We start from the raw sequence: 23236 nt of genomic DNA, 5'->3' as shown, positions 1-23236 counted from the left end.
TTAATTTATAATGTAAATTATAATTTATAATAATAATAATTTATAATATACATATGTATAGTCCCTTTAGACAAAATAAACTCTTCCATTGTGGATAAGCCAGGACACAAAAGGAGAGAAATTTTCATGGATGATAATAAACTTGTTTGGATACTCTGCTATTAGAGATTAATTCCTTTGGCTTAAACCAGGAGTTCTTTGAAAAGGTGAACTACTTGGGGAAAGTTAACATGATATCAGTCAGGATATCAGCTGTTACCATGCTGTAGTGTGATTTAATATAGTTACATCTTCCCTCCTTACCCAAATTACATTTTAAAAAATAAAAGAAATGGAGTATTTTGGGATGAGAAATAGGAGGGAGGAGTCATTTTAGAAGGTGTTGCTCTGACAAGATGAACATGTCTGATTTTGTACACTGAGAAGTTAACACTGGTAAGGGGTTGGACAAGAAGAGCAGAGAAATGGCAGTAGGTGAAGGACACAGAGAGAGAAAAAGGTGGGTCGGCAGTGCTGGCGAGACATCATTTTCCATAGTTGGGATACACATAGTAGCAAGGATAGTGTGTAAACCCAGAACTTGGTTCTAAACGAATTTCGTTTTCAATCAGACCTGTTTGGAGCTAAAATAATCTTTCCCCACTCTGAATTTACATTCCTAAAACCAAGAGAATATTATTTTCACTATCACACTGGCAAAATTAAAAGGCTTATGATCTCCAGTGTTAAAGTAGGGGCATGGAAATCCACATACTCAGAGTATCTTAGTGGGAAGGAGAACAACTTAAAATTAAAACTTAGAGAACAACTTTAATTAAAAATTAAAACTTAAAGAACAACTTTAAATCTGGTGATCCAGATTTAAAATGTGTCTAACTTCTGATTCAAAATTTCATGTCTAGATATGGAATTGAAGTCCTATTTTGCAGAAATATTAGCACAGACATACAAGAGATTTGTACAAAGATATTTAATTAAGCATTGAGTGGAAAAATGAAAACACCTACATAATCCACCAATAGGGGAATGTTAAATCAGTCAAAGAAGATAATCCACACTACGGAGTTTCTAGACAATAATTAAGAGGCATGAAGTATAACAATATGCATTGTTCTGTTTAAAAGGAGTAAAAGTGTTTGGGTGAAAAAAATATTGTCAAATAATACTGTATGATCAACTCTTTGCACTGAAAGGTAGATGAGTATATGAGATGGATGGACAGACAGATGGACAGATGGATGGATAGATGGATGGGTAGATGGATGGATGGATGGATGGATGGATGGAGTGGGTTAGGAATGAGGGGCTGAGGTTCATGTACTTCCATTTAAAAATTCTTACATACTGTTGAACTGTTCGAATTTTTGATAAGGAACATACACTATTTTGTAGAAGAAGGAGTCTGAGACCACAGGCCAGGGACACAGAGATGCACATAGAGGAAGCTGGTCTCCTGACCCTCAAGGGAAGAAAACTCACCTTCAGAGAAGATGATGTGATCATTGCACTCATCGGAGCTACAGGAACACATGAAGAAAGTTTCGCCCAACACCTTTTTTTCCTTCATAATACACTTTGGAGAAGCAGCATCTTCGAGAGCGATTCCGTGGTAAGTGTCCTTGGGGTCATGGCAAAGCGTCTCTAGTGTTATGTTCTCATCATTCTTTCTCCTACGGTGCAGAGGTTCGTGGCAGGGGAGAGAAGAGAAAAAAGAGAATGGGTGAATATGGCCTCCTGGACAGAAAAGTAATCTGGACTCTAGATTCGAGCAATAGCAGCTGGTTCCTGTTCTCCCATGTTAACAGGTTGTCCTCTAGTCTCCTGTGCTTTTTCTACTCATTTCGGTTTTTCCATTGCGTATTCTCAAAACCCACTTATGAGTGTAAACGAGAAGTCTTTCCTTAGGCACTGTCCGGCTGGAGAACCTTACATATTAAATCTTAATTAAACCAGGAGAGAGGAAGTCATGGTCAACCGAAGACTGCGAGGTCCTCAGGGTTAAACCTTCCATCCTGAACGCCCTGCCAGGCTCACACTGCGTTCCCAGTTTATCTCACAGGATCAAGGTCAGGTCTAACTCAACTGTGCTCCAAGAGCATTCCTGGGAACGTCGTGGCAGCTCCTCGCATCTGTTTGCTGGGCCCCAGAGGGCTCTGTGTGAGGGAGTGTCCCATGTCAGCTGCTGGCTGTGTGGACAGCATGGAACATGCTTCCTAGATGAAACACTGACAGTTTCCCCGACTCACAGAAAGGAACGGAAGGGGAAAAAAATGAAAACACATGGGAAAGAACTGCAAGGTGTTCTTTGTTTACGGTTCAGTGAAATATTTTATGCTGTCATGAACAAATTACTTCTACATGTAGCATCCCTTCACTTCATATATCTGAAGTCTACCCTAGCTAAGGGCTCCGAGAAGCTCTCCTGTGGCATTTTACCGAGGCCCTAGAAAGTGCTCAGTGGGATCTACGTGTACATTACATTTAAAAATGACATGATTAATGCCCACTATTATAACTGCAAAAGCCAAAAGAAAACTCTGGCATCCTTGGAAAAGTACATCGTTCTCTGCCTCTTTCAATCTACTTCTCTCATAAACTTGCCCTCTTGCATGACTGCGTCCAACACCAAGGTTGTGCTGACCTCTTTCCTCCCATCTCTGACCTTTTCAGAGGCAACCTGTTGTCTTAAATGGTCCTCTCTACCTCGGGAGGGGGAGTCTAGGAAGGGCTAATCAGGCCTGAACTATTTGAACAGAATCTTCCCTGGGAAGGATTCTGAGTGCCCACATGCCTGCTCACACTCACCAGCCACTCCCCTCCCCCCACAAGCTCACTGCTTGCAGCAAACAAAATGGCAGGCAGGCAGGAAGTGAGGAGTAGAGTAAGTCCAGCCTTCACCTGGAAAACAGGCGGGTCCATATCCCCAGAGAAAGGGTAATTTTGACGGCAACACTGCTAGAGTGCTTTCTTCTGGGACACTAAAGGACGGTCTGTCAAAAGGGGATGAGAAGAGCAGGAGGGCGGGGCAGATGGAACAGTTGAACTAGGAACAGAGTCAATGTGGCTGACATCCATGCAACCCAGAGCTGGCTCCCTCAGAGGCAGGCGTGCCCTTGCTGAAGGAGTTCAGGGGTTCTGGTTCTCAAACTAACACTCCAGCGGGTGCAAGAGGGGCCTGCCCTAGCTAAGCAGGCCTCTACTGGAAAAGGAAGCAGCCAAATCGGAATCTTTATTCTAGTGTGGCTAGCAGGGAACTATGTGATACTTGGCATGACCACACAACAAACTATGTATGTTTAAAAATCCACTTATCCTTAACTCCAAAACTCCTGGGAAGTCTTGGCAAAATGACAGCCATGAAACAAGAGCACCTTCCTCCCTGTCCCCACAGCGTGTGTGTGTTTGTGCTCACACAACAGTGCCCAACAGGGTTGTTTTCTGGGTTGGGTCACAGAATGAAGGCTCTCTGAGTCTTCCGTGCCCCCAGGTAAAAGCATGATGTTTCTTCCTTGGGAAGCTTCTAGAGGCCAAGGAACTGAATGAGGAAGTAACTGGGCTCCCTGAAGTAAAGCTACTCTATAACCACTGGGCAGTCCTTCCAAAGCCTCTTGCCTCACCCATCACTGTTTAGAGGACTAATGTCGCAGAGAGGAAATTCAGTTGGAATACTTGAGCCAGAGGAAAGTCCTTCACTGGTTTCTCTACTCACTCCTGCAACAGTGCTCCCTGGCAGGCACAGCCAACTTTGCAAAACTTTGGATACAGCTGAGCCTAGGAAGGGAAAACCCAATGAACCAAACACAGACTTTTTCTTTGTCCTGAAACGTTTGCTCTGAGCCAGTGAAGAGGTTTGTCACTATCTACTCACAAAAAACCCACGATGATAAAATTAATTTTGGTTCCACAGGATTTTTATCCTTGGAAAGAACTTACACGTTTGACGTGGTATGGGTACCCAGCTGCCATCAGTGAAACGAACAAACGAATCAGTGAATGAATGAAAAGAATGCTAAGACTCATAAAGGCACTGCAGTGTACTATCAGGGGAGAGCCTTTTTTCAGTTTCTATACCTGGCTGTTCCTTTGGGTTCCCTGGAAACAGACCCTAAGTCTGTGAGATTTCTGTACAGAGAGTTTTCGGAGAGGCACCTGTAAGGGAAGCAGCACCGCACACAGTAGGGGTGTGGAACCACAGTGCAGATCACAGCCACTGACTCACTGATCCCTCGGAAGATGGCGGGTCAGAGCTGTAGCAAAGGAGGCCAAGTGGCCGGCATTTTGGAACCCGGCATCGACCAGTCATGGGATGCTGGCTGCCTATGGAGAGGAGCACACTTGAGGAGGGGTCAAAAGAGGGAAGAAACTCCAGGCAGGGCAGGTGACAACATTCACTGCATTAACTCTTTACAGTGGAAACCGTGAGGAGACGGGGGGGAGGAGGGGGCCGTTCCTCTTCCCTACATGCTCACATTTCCTGAGACAGCGAATAATGTAACGCCTCATTACAGAGACTTGATTCACATTGAATCAATGGGGTTTGTATGGTGTGTCAAGGAAAAAAATGCCTTTATTGGATGAGCCTGTGTGGGGTAGCAGAAGTAAGCTCTCACGCCACAGTGCATATTCACGTAAAGATGATCAGCAGAGAACAGAAGCAAAGAAGGAAGCAGGGAGGTCACCCAATCTGGCATCTCAGTCTTTCCTGCACTAGCCTTGATGGATGGTCCTCCAGCGTTTCCTGAACTTTGACTCCTCAGAGGAGGAAGCCTGTTTTGCTGTTAGGAAACCATGATAGTGAAAACGTTTAAATTTATACTGAAATCTGTCCCCTGGTAAACATTATGGATCCTCTTTCTGCCCTTCGGAATTAACACAGAATAAGTTTATTATATTTTCCTCTCGAGAGCCCTTCCAGGATCTCTCCACAAAACCCAAGTCTTCTCTCTACTGGACTGGCTGTACCTGATTCCATCGGCCATTCCTCACATCTCCACTTCCTAAGCCTGCAGCCCTACGGGCCCCTTTGCCTCTGGACACGATCTTTGTCAAAATCCCTTTTAGAAAAGCAGTGCTAGGAACTGGACCTGAATGAAGCTGGCGGGGACAGCGAGGCGTCACGACAGTACTTTGCTGTTAACATTCTTTTAGTGCTTAAGAAACGAGTTCATCCGCAGTGTGTGTGGAAATTGTTAAGGTTTCCAGATCTATCATCAAGGCTAACTATATGTGGTTAAAAGACTTACTCCCCCAACAAGGGGGGCGGGATATTTGGGTTTATATTCTCAGTTGCCATCTGGCCAGGAGACACCTAGGTTACTTAAAAAGAAAAAAAAAAAAGAAAAAGCTGATAAATTCAAAACATCAGAATAAGTCGGCAAATGTTATATTGCATTAATGAATTTATACATTTTTATAAAATGGGGGCTCTTTTAATCTCTTTTTTCCTTTTATCTCTGTTCAGACTCTCAATCTGTAACATGTAACATGACAGAATCAAAGGATTTGTGAGCACCATATGTGTGTGTGTTAAGGTGGGGGGAATGAAAGGGGAGGGAGAGAGAGAGAGGGAGGGACAGAGAGAGAATATGGAGGGAATGTGATCTAAGAGAAATACATAGTGTTGATCCAAGAAGACGTCGCATGTAACCCATGGTACTGTGAATGAACTGGTCAGGGCTTTGGAGTGAAGAATGGGTTGTCTTTCTGGTTCTCCAAAAAGCTTTCCTTTTTTTTTTTTTTTTTTTTTTTTGTAACAAAGGCTTTCCTCTTCCAACAGCCCACCTTTCATCTCCTCTCCTTCCACAGAACAAGACTGAGATTGCCTCAGAAGAACAAAGCTCCTGGTGTCGCTCTGGGGTATGAAGCAGGTGTCAATTAAAATGACAAGTGGCAAGTGTCTCTCCTTCATAAAAGGAAGAGGCCCCGGATTTATCGTAAATATAAAAGGTCATCTTATATACTGCCACACTCCCATATATAGCGATTCACATGGCTGTGGACGAATCTGAGAATGCACAGAATATCTCTGGAAATTACATGTGATCATTGAAAGAGAGATGGCCTGAAGGAAAGGGACGTGGGAGAGGGCACGGAGACAGCCTGGACTCTAATGTAGCATGGCGTGCGTCACTTGCAAAAGGGGGAAAAGGGAGATTTTCAAAAGCCGCCTTACCAGACAGCCAGACAGACTTCATGTGGCTTCTCACAGATGGAGGTAATGCTGCAGTTGCTCAGGCAGGACTTCTGGTTGTCACAGGTGGAAGATCTCACATCGCAAAATTTGCACAATTGCGGAAATTTGATGACACCATTGTTGTCCGTGACCATCATGTGATTAACTGGGGAGGGAAAAGAAAGACACACTAAGTGAGTATCTCACTGCTAGGCAGCCTGCCAATGAATTCCTGATGATGTTATGCAATTTCAAATGAACCAAATAATGCCTTCACATCAGATTAGAATTTCCTTCATGTACGCAATTTGTAATGAAAGCCGTGGCGGTGGGGGTGGGGGTGGGTGGGGGCGGTGTAGCTGGGGTCGGGGGAGGTTTGAGTAACTTCTTGCTTTTGTCAGTGGTTACCTTAAGGCGCTCTATCTCCAACACAGTTGTTCAATCAAGAACCATAGATCTGCCCAGCACGGTGCTGGGTGGTAAGAGCACAGAGAATACTACCTTAAGGAAATTATCCTTTAGGTGGGTAGACAGACGAAGACACAGATGAGGGTAGGGTAACCCAAGATAGAGAGAAGCACAGAGGATACAGGATCCTGACAAGAGTCACCACCGAGATGGGCAGAGACAGGTCACAATGGTGTAGGGCTGTGCAATGCGAAAGGCTGTTGGCCAACTCAGAGGAGACACTGTCGGTGAGGCAGTTCTCCGACCTGCATAGGAAGAGCTCTAAGACCCTTGCTTGAAAGAGGCTGGTGCTAGGGGCCCCTGGGTGGCTCAGTCAGTTAGGCATCTGCCTTCCACTCAGGTCATGATCTCAGGGTCCTGGGATCGAGTCCTGCAACAGGCTCTCTGCTCAGCGGGGAGTCTGCTTATCCCACTCCCCCTGCGTTCTCTCTCTCAAATAAATAAATCAATCTTAAAAAAAGAGAGAGCGACTGGTTCTAATTTCTCCCATTGCCTTGAGGGAAATCAGGTGATTAACCAACACCGACTGTCTCTGAGACAGAATCCCAAACACTGGTGAGGCTCAGAGCACTGCAGTCCTGCAGGTGAGGAAAAGCTGAGTTCCACCTTGAGAGTCTGCTCTCCGCCACCTCTCTGACTTCATCCCTCACCACCAACCCATTTACTCCTTACTCATTACCTTTTAGGACACATGGGCCTTCGCTGGAAGAAGCCAAGTTCCTTCCTCCTCAGAGCCTTTCCCTTACGATCCCCTTCCTCACCTTTCTGGTCCCCTGTTAACGTCGCCTCTTCATCCTAAAGCAGCCTGTGGGTAACTAGCCCAGGATTCTGTTTTATCTCCTGCACAACTACCTCACTCACTTACTTGTTTATAACCCATCCACCAAAATGTAAGCTCCACGAGCTTTTGTCCGTCTTGCTTACGGACTGGACATCCAGTGTCAAGAAGAGGACCTGCTGCATAGAAGGTATCCGATAGTATTTGTTGAGAGAGTGGGTGGATAGTGACTGAATTTAAGACGTTCACACTTGGCTCTTTATGCCATGTGGGAAAGGATAGAGAACTTCTTCACTCAGATGGGGAGGGTGGGGATTATAAATGCAAATTCATTCACAGTCATCTATAGTATATTAAAGGCAGGACCGTTCTTAGCAAAACACATGCTACACATTGCGAAACCATTAAGAAAGGTGTAACACCAGCTTCCCCATCTCTTCCTCCAACAGATCCATTTCTACTGGCAAAAGTGGAAATTAAAGGGTTGAATTTGGAGAATCAAGTGAAGGAAGACGAGGCTATGAGGCATTTGGTCAACAGACATGAACTTAGAGACACCTACAGACTAGTCTAAGAAAGATTATGTGCCTAGACAAGGTATAGCACAGGACCAACCGCTGGCTATTAGGCAGCTGGGAGGTATGCTTCTGCCAGGGATCTCCCTTGGAAAGGGCTGAGGAGAGGCTCCTCATCTCCTCCCTGTGTCAAGTATGCTCCTGCCTAAAGCCAGACAAACAACTTCAATGCCCTCCCACGGTTTCTCCCTGTCCCGTGAATTTTTGATTTCTGTCATCCACACTTTGCCACAAAACCCTCCTTGTCACTTGGGCATAGCACCTGTTTCCTGGGTCTCTAAAAATACAAACATATATAAATTTAAGATTTGCTTTCTTGTGGTAACATTAAATATAGAAGAAAAAAAAAAAACAACACCCATTCATCCCTCTCAGGCCTCAAGTTCATTTCAGGAAGTGTATTTTTAGGCAACAAACTATTTTGAAATTTGTCTCCCAGACCAAGAGCTCTATGCTAAGCTAAAAATACAGGCCAAAATGCTTTCTGAACTTTGCGTTCAATTTGGGACTAACACAACAATGAATATGTATATTTTTTCTACAATAGTTAAAATTGGATCTATTTGTGAAACAACTAAGTTAACCCCTCAGCTTTCCCTATAGGACATGGGTAAAACAACAAAAATCTGGGTCATGTTTTGTTTATGTGAATTTTTTTAATAGAGTATGTTTCACACAAACATGTATTTGCTGGCTAGGAAGCTTTGTTGTTTTTAAATATAAAATCAGGCCTCCATGAAATGGAATTCAGCCTTCTCACATTTTAGGATTTTAGCCTGTCTTTGTAGTTATCAACTTTGAGGGCATGTTAGAAGCAATCACCTAGGGAGGTTTAAAAAAATAATGAGTCCCACTTCCAGATACACTGATGTAATTATTCTGGAAGGTGGCCTGAGCATCGAGATTTTTCGAAGCTGCCCAGATATTCTAACTTGCACCCAAGGCAGAGAACCCTGCCCTGGAATGAGCTGAAAACAACCTGACTGGTTGAAAACAAAGAAGCGCCTACCCCGCTCCCCCACCGCCCCCCACACACTTTCTGTGACAGCGAAGGCAAAGCCCTTCCATAAATCTGGAGGAGATTCCTTGTGAAAAACAGGGTCTGAAAGCTATGTGATGAACTCTTTTACACCTCAGATGGAAGCGGGTCCTCTGCTGGGCTGGCCAATGCTTTTCTAACACAAGCTAAGAAGTGTGAGGAAAGCGAGAGGAGTCAGGAGTGAAACGAGAGAAGTGCCACCAGTGAGTCTGCTGCTGGAAGCCACAGAGGCGGCCACAGACGTGTTGACAAGCATAAGTGGTTTAGATCTGATGCCTACAAAAGACGATCAACAGTGAAGACACCAAAGGGGGCCATGGAAAAAGAAAAAAAAAGGAGAATGGCCATCAAGCTGCACAGCTCCAGGGGTCACTCAGACCACAGTCTGCGAGCATGGCCCCTGGAGACCTGCAGGTGTATGATGGCGGCTGCCTCCAGCAGGGCCAAGAAAGAGAAGACCTTTGCAGTGAACTCTGGGAGAAAGGCCAACAGCGAACTTCACTCCACACTTGGAGGCGCAGGTCTGTGGGAGAGGGGACGGCATACAATGGGAACTCATACACACTAAGCACCTACTGTGTGCCAGTTAAAGTATGTAAGTCGTCACATACCACATCCTAAGAACCCAGTGAGGAGGCCTCCTTTGTCTCTTTATTATCATAAAAGTGACCACTGCTAAGGTGAACAGACTTTTGAGCTTGACCAGCTTCTTCTTCTCCTTCTCCTTCTTCTTTTTGAAAAATTTGAAAGCCTTTACCCGGGGCGTAGTCGCTATAATTTTTCCCCTCCCTCCCCCCGACAGCCACTCCTTAACTAATTGACCCCAGGAGGCTCCCCACCTTCAGTAATTGTCAGCCTCTGGTTTAAGATTCCCTCGTGAATGTGTGTTGGTGGGATAGGGTGAAGTGTAAGGGGCAAAGCTACCCTTAGGCTGTGCTGAAGATCACCGAATTTGGGTAAAAACTGATGGAGTCACACTGGGGAGAATCGTCCAAGAGACCTACGTACGAAGCTTTGCTCATCATCGCAGAGGGCTGACTTACAGACTCCCTGAAGACCCACAACCCCCGACCGAAGAATCCAAGGACTAGCCCGGTGTCCTCTGGGGTCACAGATAACACCCTAAGTAGTTCCCGCTCCTCAGAGTGGTGTGGAGGGCTCCTGGGAGCAGGAAGGGTGGCGATGGCTACTCACTACAGGCACGATGGCATCTGTGAGCTCCAATCAGCGGGAAAAGTTACCGTTGCAACCACGGGCATCAAACACCTTCTGTTTAATAATGTTTGCGAAGTCTAAGTCATGAAGAATAAATGCATGTATGTGAATAGCCAGGGACAAAGATATTACCCTCAACGGCACAACAAAAGCCATCTAATTAACCCCAGAGGAGACCCTAACCAACTTCACAATGACTTCCAATTCAGGTTAAATGACTCTCCGGCGTCTTCAGCTAATCTGTTCTCATATTAAGGTAGTGTATTTTAGTGTCTCTAGGCCCTCTGTGCCCCGCTGACCATCCCCAGGGAATTTTCTACCCATAACGGACAAATCAGCTCTTCATAATGTCCCCCAAGAAAGAGGTTCCAATAAGAGTGTCTCTCACCTAGAAAGTCATGCGCTGAAGGAAGTGAGCCTGGGCAGCTTCTTTTCAGCATATGATGGGATCACATGGTTCATCATAGTTCACTTCTCTTCAAACAAACCCGTGAGTAATATCAAGCCCTTCAGTCTAGGTCACGCTGCCTTCCTCATTTTAGGGCACATTTTCCCCCAAACTCATTGCCTGGAGACACAAGTTCCAGGTCTTGAGAATATGAATTAAGTAAATGCTTAGCTTTGTCTATTTCTGGAAAAGTACTGTTGTCTTTGAAGGTCAACGATGAGCAGCCTAGTAAGGCTTAGCTTTACTCCAGAAGAATATAGGAATTTTGGATATAAATTCTTAGTCTGTATCGTTGGAATGGTGTCAACTATTAACGGAGCTAGTAGGTAAAAATCTCAAGACTCTACAAAAATTCTTAAATACTTGGCCAGAAAGGCATTCACGTCCATTTGAATTCATGCATCTACCTGCTGTTGTTTAGTGCTGTGTTTTGGGGGGCAATGAAGAATTCATTTATTCTACACACACCTGTGGCTGTCTTGCTGAGTGCTATACGTTTCAGAGCAGGACCACAAAAACTGACCCAACTATGTGCAGCCTCTCAAAGAATAATCCATGGCAACTGGTGAACAGAACTCAGTATGCTTCTCAGATGTTAAGAGGGACACAAAGCTTTTGGGAATACGTTTAACCCACAGGTGTGGGGGTAGTGTATTGGCTCATGCAATAGGGGGGCTGGCAAGTCTGAAATTTATAGGGCAGCCCAGCAGCCTGCAAAGTCAGGCAGGAATGAATGCAGCAGTGTGGAGACAGAAATTGCTTCTCTGGGAAACCTTTTCTGCTCCCAAGGCCTTCCAACTGATTGGAAGAGGCCCAGTCACATTACCGGGGGTAACCTCCTTTATTTACAGTGAGTCGATTGCAGTTAATCACTTTTGCAAAGCACCTTCACAGCAACGCCCAGGTTAATGTTTGATGGAAGAACTGGGCCCTGTAACGTGGCCAAGTCCTCATTAAACTGAGCATTCCAGGTAGGAGCTAAGACTGGTCCCAGGTTATGCCCATGCTACTGAGTCACGTGTTGAGTGGGAAGGCGAGGGTGAACCCAGTTTTTGGCCACTATTTCTCTTTCTCCACTCATGCTGGATCCAGCAAAATTAAATACTATTCCTCAACTTTTTTTTTTTCTTTTTTTTTTTACAGGCATGTCTCATCTTACAGTTCTTTCCATCTGCTTTTCTCTTGAGTCTGGCCTCTTAAACGATCACAGGCCCAGAGGCTCTGATCACCATATGGGCCCAGAATTGAAAGACTTGTTCTCTGAAAGAAGGTTTTTAATTGCAGTTGGCATTTCAGAGTCAGACACTGAGGCAACCATCTGGCAGACAGCCGCCATGGTCTGTGATGCTGGCAACAAACACCCCACGGCCCCCGAGACCAGGTGGGACAAGTGTATGGGCCCGTCACACACGTCCTCCCCTCCAGAACAAAGCAGCAAGTCAAGCAGCCTCAGAGGAGTCCCTTCATGATCCTTCATGAAAGAAAGACATTTCCAAGTGAATAAAATACTTTGGCCAATGACTATGAACGAACAAAAAACACCTCGTGATTAAGTCAAAGATATCTCAGGCATATCCTTCTTCTCTACGGCATACCTGGAGATTCTAACACAAAGTAATACCTACTTTTTCAGTTTTAAAAGTGCTTGAACCCTCATTCTTTAAGTAATTATAAACATCTTGAGAGCAGGGGAGGCGGGCTTTCCTTCAAATGATGGTTCCACATGGTCTCTGGGCACCAGGAACAGTATGAAACCATCACATAGTTAACCTGGAGACCAGGGTTTGGGAAGGAGAGAAATAGAGACAAGCAGCCTGAACCCATCAAGTCTTTCATTTTATTTCAGAACATTTTCATGCAAATGTTCTGTAATAATAATACTTTTTAAAAAAACCTCTCAAGGATGACCTGGTCCATATGCTAAAATCTCTTTTGAAATGGCAGAAAAATCATTCCAGTCAAAATCTAATAGAAAAGATATTTCCTGAACTTTACAGATGGGAAGGCTGAGGGGCCCATGAATGCTCTGGTGTGCATGCCGTTCATATGCCTGGCTTGACCCAGATGAGATTTACAAAAGGCAAGGAGACTTGAGAAGGCAGAGAAAAAGTCCCAGCAGAAGCACAATGGCCCGGAACAGGATCTCAGACTTTGTCCGCCTACTCTTATAATAGAAATAGTCTACTCTAGAAATGAACTGAATAAACTCAAGGCCTGGTTTAAAAACTTAAAAGTCAGGGGCTGGCAAATAAACTAATGAATCTGGACAGGTGTCAACCAGCCTAATGAAACTTCCCTGAAACATAAGTAACTCTGAATGAAATGGAGAGGAGGGGTGTGTGTGCGTGTGCATGCGTGTGTGCTTGCGTGTGTGTGTGCGTGTGTGTGTGTGTTTCTCCCTCTTTGATTTGTTCTACTGAGGAATTTAGCGTCGATGGTTGCAGTTTCTTTCTTTCTTTCTTTTTCCTTTTTAGCTAAAATGAGTTGAATTGTTCATTATGGATTGCTTTAAGGAAACTGCATAAACAAACATAGAAATCTGTATTCACCCAACAAGTAAATCAAGGGATTAAGGCAAGTTTCAAAGGGATTCATCCAACAGGATACTTTAAATTGAAAACTTGACTGTGTCTTTAAAAGACGATTTTTAAGATTTGATTCACAAGGAAGTTTTTTAAAGCCACATATAGAATAAAACAAGCTGTAGCTGAATGGAAAAGTAATTAGCATTTTCTAGTGACAAACATAAAATAACTGAGCTGGGGTTTCAATAGCAAACTTCTCAATTGAACACTCCCCAGCCCCTAGAGCTCCAAATAGCTCCCAATATGCACACTCTGTTTTCTTGCTTAGCCTTGAATTTCTTGGATCGCTGAGGATGAAGTGCAGCTTGAGTTCTCCTAACACTTGCTGAATCTGCTTTCTTTTTTTTGGATATATGTCCCAGAATCAGGTCACATATCAGGTGACAAAACCCAAACATTTAAAATGACTCTTGCAGACGGAAATATCTCTGTTATTGCCAAAGTCAGTATTTCAGGATGCTAGCATTCTTGCCATATTCAAGGAGCTGAAAAACTGTTAGCATTCTCAATTGTTCTTCTTCATCTTTAATAGGGATCTAGTAGAAAAACAGCCCCCAGAGAGATGGGCAGGGGTGAGCAGTTGGCAACAATCACCACCGTCCATACATGTAAATTTTAGTTTAGCATTAAGAAAGCTGAATTTCACAGTGTATTTATCTGGCAAGTCCTAACTGTAGAGACTTTGAGATGAGCCAACCCCAGGAGCATGCAGGGGCGAGGGCTGAGGAAAAGATGAAACCAGCTGAAAACATTAAGCCACATCAATGCAAATGGGATACCATACCAAGTGAAGGAGTATAATTTGGCACTATTTCACGTACTGTCAAAATATTAACTGTTCTTCTGCTGGGAAGTGCTTGAAAGTTGGTACTTTATGTAAAGTAATAGTAACTGAAAAAACATTTCTCCTGAGTCGATACAACTTGGATGGTATACTGTAGCAACAAGGGGAAGGACCCAGAGATTATTGCAAGTAAATATGATTAGCTAACTCCTTGGTGACAGTCAAAACAGCATTGGTAAATAGCCTGATAGAGGCAAGATAATGAGCACATGATTTATGGAGCACTATCGCATTCAAATTCAGCTCAAATAATTTGTTACCAGAAAAATTAGCCGACATAAACCAACAGTATTATGTATCTGCTCTGTGAGCAGCCTTCTATTTAAACCGTGATTGCAAGGGCAGATAGCATAAGACATAATCCTTTTTCCTCAAGATGCTTACGCTCTTGCAGGGAACCAAAAAAAAAAAAAAAAAAAAAAAAAAGAATAAGTACAAAAATGATTTTTATTAAAAGAACCTCAGAAATGGAAAGGTTCTTCATGAAGACTGCTTTTTAATGAAGTTATTCATTTTAGATTTTTAAACAATACTTTATCTCGAAGTGCTGAGGTAGCCTAATGCCAAATTCCAAAACTAATGGAAAATCTGGGAAGGGTTTTTTTTTTTTTCTTTTTAAGGTAAAAACTCAGAGAATCAGCAAAACAGACACTTGAGATGATTACTTCAACGAAGTAAGGAATTTGGCCTGCATATCAATTTCCGGTGAGAGCAGGCTTTTCATTTAGAAATTTCTCTGTAGAGGCTTTCTCCCCTTCTCTTCAAAATGTCCTGCAGTGTCCTGGTGCCTGGCTGGTGCCTGAGAGATGTTTCAATTACAGTTGTATCAAGTATGCAAAAATATGGGTCAAAGCAGTTGATTCCCATATTCCCGCTATGGAAAAGGACGAGGAATATCTTAGCACACAGGCAAAATACTGTTTTGAGGGGTGAGGCCTCAGATGCTTGGTTTCTGACCATCAGGTGACCCAGGAGTAGACCCGTTTGGGAAACATTGGAGCAGGAACTGTAGGAGCCACGTACAGTCCCCGGAGGTCCTCTGTCCCAAGTGTTAAAATGAGGATATTTCGCACGAAAAGCCGTATTTCCAACTCCATTTAAGAAAATAAAAAGACGTGGCAACAATGGGTCTACAGAGTCCCTTGAGGACAGCCCGCAGTCAGCTGGAAACGGGGGGTGGGCCCTTGAAGTGGCACGAGGATCCGTGTTGTCCTCCCTGCTACTCCTTCTGGCCCCAGCAGCCATCTGAATTTTTACCGTTAATGATTTTTTTTAACATGTTCATTCAATTATTTCTTCCACTCTTGGAAGTCTATTTAATTTCTTAAAGATTTTATTTTGTATTTATTTGAGACAAAGAGAGGTGGGGGGTGGACGCAAAGGAAGAGGGAGAAGCAGACTCCCCACTGAGCAGAGAGTCCACTGTTGTACTCTATCCCAGGACCCTGAGATCATGGCCCGAGGCAAAACAGAGTCATACGCTTAGCCAGCTGAGCCACCCTGGTGCTCCCAGTATTGGAGGTTTAACTGGAATGCAAAAATTCATGTGTAACTCTCTAATATGGATATTTTCCAATATGTACTTGATTCATGAATATGGACACTCATATTTCAGTTCAAGGAAAAGGAGAATTTTCTACTTGAGGAGTCAGATATGGATGGGAACATCATCATCACCATCATCATAATGCTAGTAATCATAATAGGTATTTCTACACCATTTATTGAATGCAGACCAAATGCCTAGCTCAATACGAAGTGTTGCGATGATTATTTTGTTTACTCATCACAACCGCCATGTAATTTTGTCATTGCCATTTTATAGATGGGGAAATTAAGGGTCAAAGAGGTAAAATAACAATCCAAGGTCAATGAGAGACAGTTCATGAGAAACAAAGCCAAGGGTCAGAAGAAAACTGTCAGCCCTCCTGATCCTAGCAGTGTGATAGCCATCCCCATTGTAAAGGTTCTTGGGCAGAACTTTATGCTCCCTCTGGCAGAAGGCAAAGACAGGGTGTGGCTAGAAGGAGTTGGGTAGAAGGCAGGTAGGGGCAGAGGAGCAGTATGTTTCTTAGAAAAGAGCTTTGGTTCTTTGCAACTACTTCACTCATCTGGGGAGACATATATAATAGAGGCAGCTTGGTGAAGTACAACGGTTTTAAAGTCAAAGACTTCAGAGTTCAGGTTCTGCCGTTAATCAGGGCCATGGGACCCAAGGCAAACCACTAGACTTCTCAGAACCCCATTTCTTGATCTATGGAACGGTACTCTCTAGGGTCAGGATGAAGAGGAAGCAGGCTTGGACTACATGTGAAGTCGTCTGGACAACAGAAAGTGCCACACAAGCACTCTGGTTAGGAAAGTAACACGGTGTGCAACACTCTCTCTCAAAAGAAAATTACAGGAACGGCATGACAAGATAATTAAGAGTTTGGTAAATCTATTCCTACTCATCAACAGAATGCAGCAGTTTGATGACTTCTACAAAATATTTCAGGAAATTTGACTGAACAGACACACTGAAATATAGTAACTTTATTACCAGCACGATCCAAAGCTTTCAAAGAAATCCAGTGGAATCAACCACTGCTACAGTCAAGTTCCCAAGAGTGCTGGGATCTTTAAACACCATACCAGAGCCAGATCATCTGGTTTTAAAATATTGTTCATCACCAGCTTATTAGGTCTGGCAAATAGCTAGTAACTTAAGGATTGAGTTCGATTCTCGAATCCTCTGCTGACTCTTGCACAATATTCACCAGGGAGAGCTGATCTGCCTTGGTTTTGAGGCGCTTCGTGTGTTATTTGGCAACACGCTAATAAAATTAATGAGTTTGACAAGCAGAGATGGGGAAGCACTGAGGCGCCTGAAGATTATGGAATTCTAACATGTTGAAATGAAGTTACGTGTGGCCTTCTTTCTCAGGGAAATAAAACCCGCACAGTTTGACTCACAGCTGATGAGAAAATGGGAGAATATGAGCAACAATTTGACTAGATTTTTAAGTATCTAGTTAAGAAGTGTTCCGTGCCATTCAGATATATGGAAAGCAATATTCCTTAATCTCTTCTCCTTGAAGCCATTTACTCATGTAAAAATTAATTATGTGATATTGCTATAGAATTTCCACTGGAGGAGAGCTCACACTGGGAGTCAGAAGCAGCCTGCAGCAGGGAAGAATCTGGACCCACAGTGCGCGGGCTTTGGGTCCTCCAGGAAGCTACTCAACCACTCTCCGTGGCCAACTTTTGACCAGTCAGAGAGGTAGGCTGAATAGGATGATCTTCAAATCCCTTCCATTTTGGAAAATACTCACATTTCAACCCCCAGAAGTTAAGAGAGCTCAATCATTCAAACGTGCCCCAGCCTGACCTGGCATTTCTGGTTAAACAGAACGAGATGCTATGTTTTATCTTATAAGAAAAATGGCTTCAGGACGATCAAGCAGAGTGGTTTAAGTTTTGTGATCTCTGCACACTGAGAAACCCACTCTGCAATTTTGGGGGGTCCATATCCCCTGTTCACAGTCGGGCTTAAACTGATCACTGCAGCGGGTCCATGTTGCAGAATGAACACTCGTGCATCCCGAGGTTGGAAAGAAGGAAAATTATGTCTGATGACAAAGGATCACTTTCCATTTAGCTCTTGGAGGCATTTCCTCTAATTTTATGGGGGATGTGGAAGAAATTCTGGTTTCGAGCACAGACATTCACTCTAGCAGTTTAGAAAAACAACCTCCAGCATTAGAAAAATCTCTGTTTACTCTGAATCCATTTCTGGGCCCTGCTTGAATGGTAAGTCATAATAAGACATATGATTGTACAAAAACATCCTATTACTTGATCTATACTTAGATTACGTCTGACAAATGGCTATGGAAGATTAGCATTATTGCTTCCATTTTACAGAAGAGGGAAGCATTTAAAATAACTTGCTGAGGTGGGCTGACAGTGGGCTGTAAGCTTCATGGGGTCAAGGACCATCATCTATCTTGTTCCAAGGTGGACAGCCTTGGCCCAGGGTGTGTCACAAAACAGGGGCTCAATAAATGTTAAATTAAAAGCCAAAAATTCTAAATCAAGCTCCTTCTACTATGCTATCTATTTAGGGCTGATTTTCCCTAAAGTAAAAATTAAGGCAAAGAAATTACAGTCAATTTTAAGGAAATGAAAGTAAAAACCACTCCTGGTATAGTTTTAGCATTATATTAATAAACTGTGATCCATTTCTAAAAAAATTCGGGGAGACTTTTAACTGACGAGTAGCAGCCAAACTGCCCTTGCCTAGTCGGCATAAGAGAACTAAAAGGCACGTTCAGATTCACTTTGGTTAGTAAGATAACACCAAATACTTTGAAACCTCCCCTTCGTGTTTTTCAAACAGAGGAAGTGAAATAAAAAAGGAAACGTGTTTTAAGTATTGTGAAGCCTTCAAGAAGGGCCAACAAAGGGTAGGAAATTTGAAATGAAATCTGAGAATCTGCCCTTAAACTGGGCAACTTTGCTTGTTTTCTCACAGTGCAGTTGGATGAGAAAGTGTGAGGTGGATTTATGCCTTTCCTGGGCATTACTCATCGCTGTCATGACCTTAATGTTATTTGCGGTAAACAGCAGAGAGGGCCCTCGTAAGGTAGAGGAGCTGCGATTTGTGTGATGCTCTCCTCCACTGAGTAAAAAGTCAACCTCCCTCCACGCCCTAACAACCCCACCGAAGTTGGTGAGAAGACAGAATTTACGTAAGGGTGTTGTTTTCACTGTCAGCAGGCTGTGGAGGAGTCAAGATCGACTCTGGTAGTCATTTCGATACAGAAAATGAGAGCCATACCCACAGCTGTGAGCTGCCTCTTTCCTGCCACTGGTACTGGAATACAGTTGGCTCCTTCCACCACTGGGAACAGCCATATTTGCCTACGAAAATAACATTCATTACTAGGGCTAAGCGTACAGTAAGTAATTCAAACTTCGAAATGTTTTGAATTGTCTTTGGGAGGTCAAATGACAATACCTTTGAGTTCTTCAGAAGACTTTTGATACACACTCTCATAGGCAGCGAACTTCTGCCCCTTGGATTTGCCCCCCACTCAAATAATCTGACTCGTTCAACCTCCCTAGTGCTGGAAACTGCCCAGTGCTGGAATGAGAGCTGAGATGTGTGAATTGCTGCATGGCCCCTAGTGGTGACCAAGAAATCACATCTGTACTACACTGTGTGGTCTCTCATCCATCTTTTTTTTTTTTTTTAAAGATTTTATTTATTTATTTGACAGACAGAGATCACAAGTAGGCAGAGAGGCAGGCAGAGAGAGAGAGGAGGAAGCAGGCTCCCTGCAGTCTCTCATCCATCTTAATCTAACCTTTTTACCAACACCAACGGGGTTGTGGACTGACTCCTTATCTTGAGGAGTCTAATCTAGAAATATGTGCCTATAAATGTAAAAAATAAATAAATAAATAAGAGAGAGAGAAGCAAAAATGAGAGACCATGGGGATATGGCGATGGTATGAAGAGGTAATACGAACACTCTGGTTTTAGGACATTAGGACTTGCTATTCCCTCCAATTGGAACATTCTTACTCCAGATAGATGTCTTCTTCAGATAGCAGTATGACAACCCTTCACCATCAGTCTCTGCCCCTCACCCTGCACTTCACATCCCCAACATATTAGCAGAATCTTGTTTGCTAGCTTGAGCATAATAGGCTTTGTTTCGTTCATTGCTTTAGTCTAGAATCTTCAATGTTGACTGGCATGCGGTAGTTGACACACAATAAACACGTGTTTTCAGTTTTTCATAACCCTCTGTGCTGCGACGCCATGTTTCATATCCCTTCCTTAGGTTCCTAGAGAAAACGTCTACTTTTCTGACAAATTCCTCTTATTTGTAAAATAATAATAAGAATGCAAATTTACAGTTGTTGGACAAGGAATAAAGATATGTTCACAGAGGAAATAGGACAATGGAAAAAAAAAAAAAGCATGTTGAACCCAGTTGTGGAGAGTGTGAACAATCTGTGCAGCATCTAATAGTATAAAAATAAAAAGCTCAAGTTTCCATTAATCAAAATTAGCAGTATAAAGAAGTCAGTTCAGAAGTCAAGAGAAATTCTTTTCTGGGAAGGACTGGTTCACAAAGGTAGAAGATCATGGGGCAGGGCCCCTGGGTGGTTCAGTCAGTTAAGCATCTGCCTTCACCTAGGTCATGATTCCAGGGTCCTGGGATCGAGTTCCACATGGGGCTCTCTGCTCCGTGGGGAGTCTGTTTTTCCCCCTCCCTCGGCCCCCTCCCTGTTCATTCTCTCTCTCTCTCTCTCTCAAATAAATAAATAAATAAAATCTTAAAAAAAAAAAAAAAAGACCACGGGGCACTCAAAAGAAGATGCTTTCTGAAGCCAAGGGTCTGGTCTGGTGCCGCACTGTGTAATATGTGTAATATGTAATACGTATAATATGGGGTCCAGGAGTACACATGGCTTTCTAAATTTAAATAACTTAATTCATAAACATAAATATCTAATGTAAAATAAAATCACATGTTTGGTTTCAAGTAGCACTAGTCATTTTTAAGTGCTTAGTAGCCATGTGTCACCAGAAGAGATGTAGAACATTTTCATCACGATAGAATGTTCTATTGGACAACACTGATCTGAAGAAATCCCAAAAAACCTGGGCTTCTCAGCTTCCAGAGAGCTCTGACATCAGAGGCTAAAGGGACACGGAAGGAGAAGTAGGGCAGAGCCAGAAAAGAAGTGCCACGAGGAAAAGACTTGTCTACTGGCTTGGATGGCCTTTGTAATCAAAGTTCCATCCCGACTTCTTAAGGCATGTGTTATGTAGGAAACGATGGGCGATCTGTAGTATTTACTGCTGAGGTAGGGACACAAGACAATTAAGGACTAGATCTAGAGTTCCCTAGTAAACTCATAAACCATGAGTGGCAGCAACAGAAGGTTCCAGAAGTGAGAAAAATGGGCCAAAATCAGTTTGCAACAAGTTAAAACCTGTGGGGGCTCAAGTCAGCTGGCAAAGCCTCTCAAAATGCAAATCCCTGCACCTAAGATAAAAGAATGTTATAAAAAAAAAAAAAGTGAGGTTCATCTGACTCCTACGGTATCAAGTAATTCTTACTAAGCCCCATGTCAATGACTGAAACATAAAGCAGAGCCGAGGCACACAGATTGAGTTTCTAGTCAAAGCCTACATAAGCCTAAAGCAAGGAAATTAACATTTGAGAAAAAAATACTGGCTTCTTTTCCAAGGTTTTCTGGAAGGTTTAAGTCAGGGCATGTCAAGTAAGGGTGAGTTTGCATAAGAACATAGGAGAGGGATGACCGATGGGGGAGAGAATTTATTCACAGGGGAAAATCCCAATGGCCTCAGGGAAAGCCACTTTGCTAGACTCTTTTGGGGGAAGCTAAATCTAATAAAAAGCATTCCTCCAGGGCAAGTTTTCTCCCTGGAGACTTCAACCTGCCTCCTTAGCTTCTTTTTTTATCCAATATTTCCAGGATAAGTTTGAATGTTTTATAATCCCTACTGCTCCACGGCTATCGACTTTAAGCACTTTTTTTTCTTGCAAGACAATGCTATTTTTATAGCCCTTTTAAGATTAAAACTAAAAACACGATGATAAAAAGAGGCCTGGCTGGATCCACCCGGAACAAAGTATTATAATTAAAGTGTACTACTAAAGGGTATTTCCATAAACATTAGGATATCATGTGTCCAGGACAGAAACAGCCTACAATTCCCAAGTACAGGTATGGAAAGAGATAAATCATGTAATCAGCCCCACTAGGACTACAGAGGCTAAGAAATTACCTGACAGTGCTCCTTCAGAGGACCTGAAAAGAAAGAGGATTTTAAATGATCTTCTGTAACTGTTCTGTCCATTATGGTAGCCAATAACCACGTGTGGCTATTTACATTTAAGTGTAATGGAAATACAACAGTATTTTAAACTCGGTTCCTTTGTCACACCTGCCACATTTCAAACCCCAGGTGGCTAACGGTTAGCGCAGTGGAGAGCACAGATATAAGATACTGTCATCATTGCAGAAAGTTCTAGTAAACAGCGCTGCTGTCTAAAAGAGTTACACAATTTGTCCCGATATTGTCATGGTGATTAAAAAGTAACAAGCTCCCTAAACACCACATTTCTGGGCTATTGGCATCATTCTCCACTCTAGTAAATTCCTTGCAATGGTTTATATAAGTTGTCCAATCAACCCAACCTCCCTAGTCTCAAGCCCATTAAAACGGCATTAGATATAATAAAAGTAATTCATTGAGGCTCTACCCAACTGAAACTCCACAAATTCTTCAGATTTCTAAAAGTATGAAGCATATGTTGGAGATACTTGGGGTGTGAACGCGTCAGGAAAAGGTCTATGAGTGAGGCCCCGGCAAAAGAAAGCACCCCTTTGGAATTAATGCATTTGTACCCTTGCTTGGTTTGTTCACACCTCATTCCAGAGGATTCAGCAGACGCCCTCGTACGGAGTGAGAGCTGTACCAAACCTAAACAGAAGGTGGAAATGTTAGAAGTTCTGGGACACTTCAGAGCTTCCCCATATAGCTTTTGAGGTACCATGAAGGAACTGGTGTTCTAAAAAATCATGAGGTGCTGACGGTGGACCCCTAAGCAGGGTCCAGGTGCCGATCAGGTGCAAGGGCAGGATGTGATGGGTGCCCCTGCCCTCGGCTAACTGCAGAGGCTGCCACTGGGGGCAAAGAGGAAAGGCATTCACAGCCTTCACATCACAGACTCTTGGTTTTGAGATGGCTCCATTATGCCATGTCCCCACTTAAATTGCCAGTGACTCAGAGAATTAAGCCACCACAACATGGCCTGGTATTTAAGGCCCCCATAGTCTGATTATTTTTCTGCTGAGCAATCCCTAACCAGAAACTCTATGGTGCGTTAACTCCTTCTGCCTTCCTCACGCCTGGCATTTCCACCTCCCCACAGGACCTCCCATCCCCAGGGTGGTCTGCCCAGGACTCAGAAAGAGTTCAGTGCCTCTTTCAGCCGTTGTGGGGGGTTATTCTGACTGGAGAGGGACTCAGAAAATGGCTTCTCCAAGGACACCGGTGTCTGCCATCTTCCACGAG

At 43.4% G+C, this 23236-nt stretch overlaps 1 protein-coding gene across 1 annotated transcript in view; it reads right to left on the bottom strand.

The window, feature by feature from the left end:
- TGFBR2 (transforming growth factor beta receptor 2) overlaps window positions 1–23236 on the bottom strand; it is an 88643-nt gene that overhangs the window by 47273 nt on the left and 18134 nt on the right. The window contains exons 2-3 of the mRNA XM_046002105.1: window positions 6173–6338; window positions 1480–1670 (exon numbers count right to left, since the gene is read on the bottom strand). Of these exons, the coding sequence (XP_045858061.1) occupies window positions 1480–1670; window positions 6173–6338 (357 nt within the window). The remainder of the gene's footprint in view (window positions 1–1479; window positions 1671–6172; window positions 6339–23236) is intronic.

Source organism: Meles meles, chromosome 4 (assembly GCF_922984935.1).
Source record: "Meles meles chromosome 4, mMelMel3.1 paternal haplotype, whole genome shotgun sequence".
NCBI classification, from domain to species: Eukaryota; Metazoa; Chordata; class Mammalia; order Carnivora; family Mustelidae; genus Meles; species Meles meles.
The sequence above is the reverse complement of the archived record's forward strand: the minus strand, read 5'-3'. Positions and strand labels throughout refer to the sequence as shown.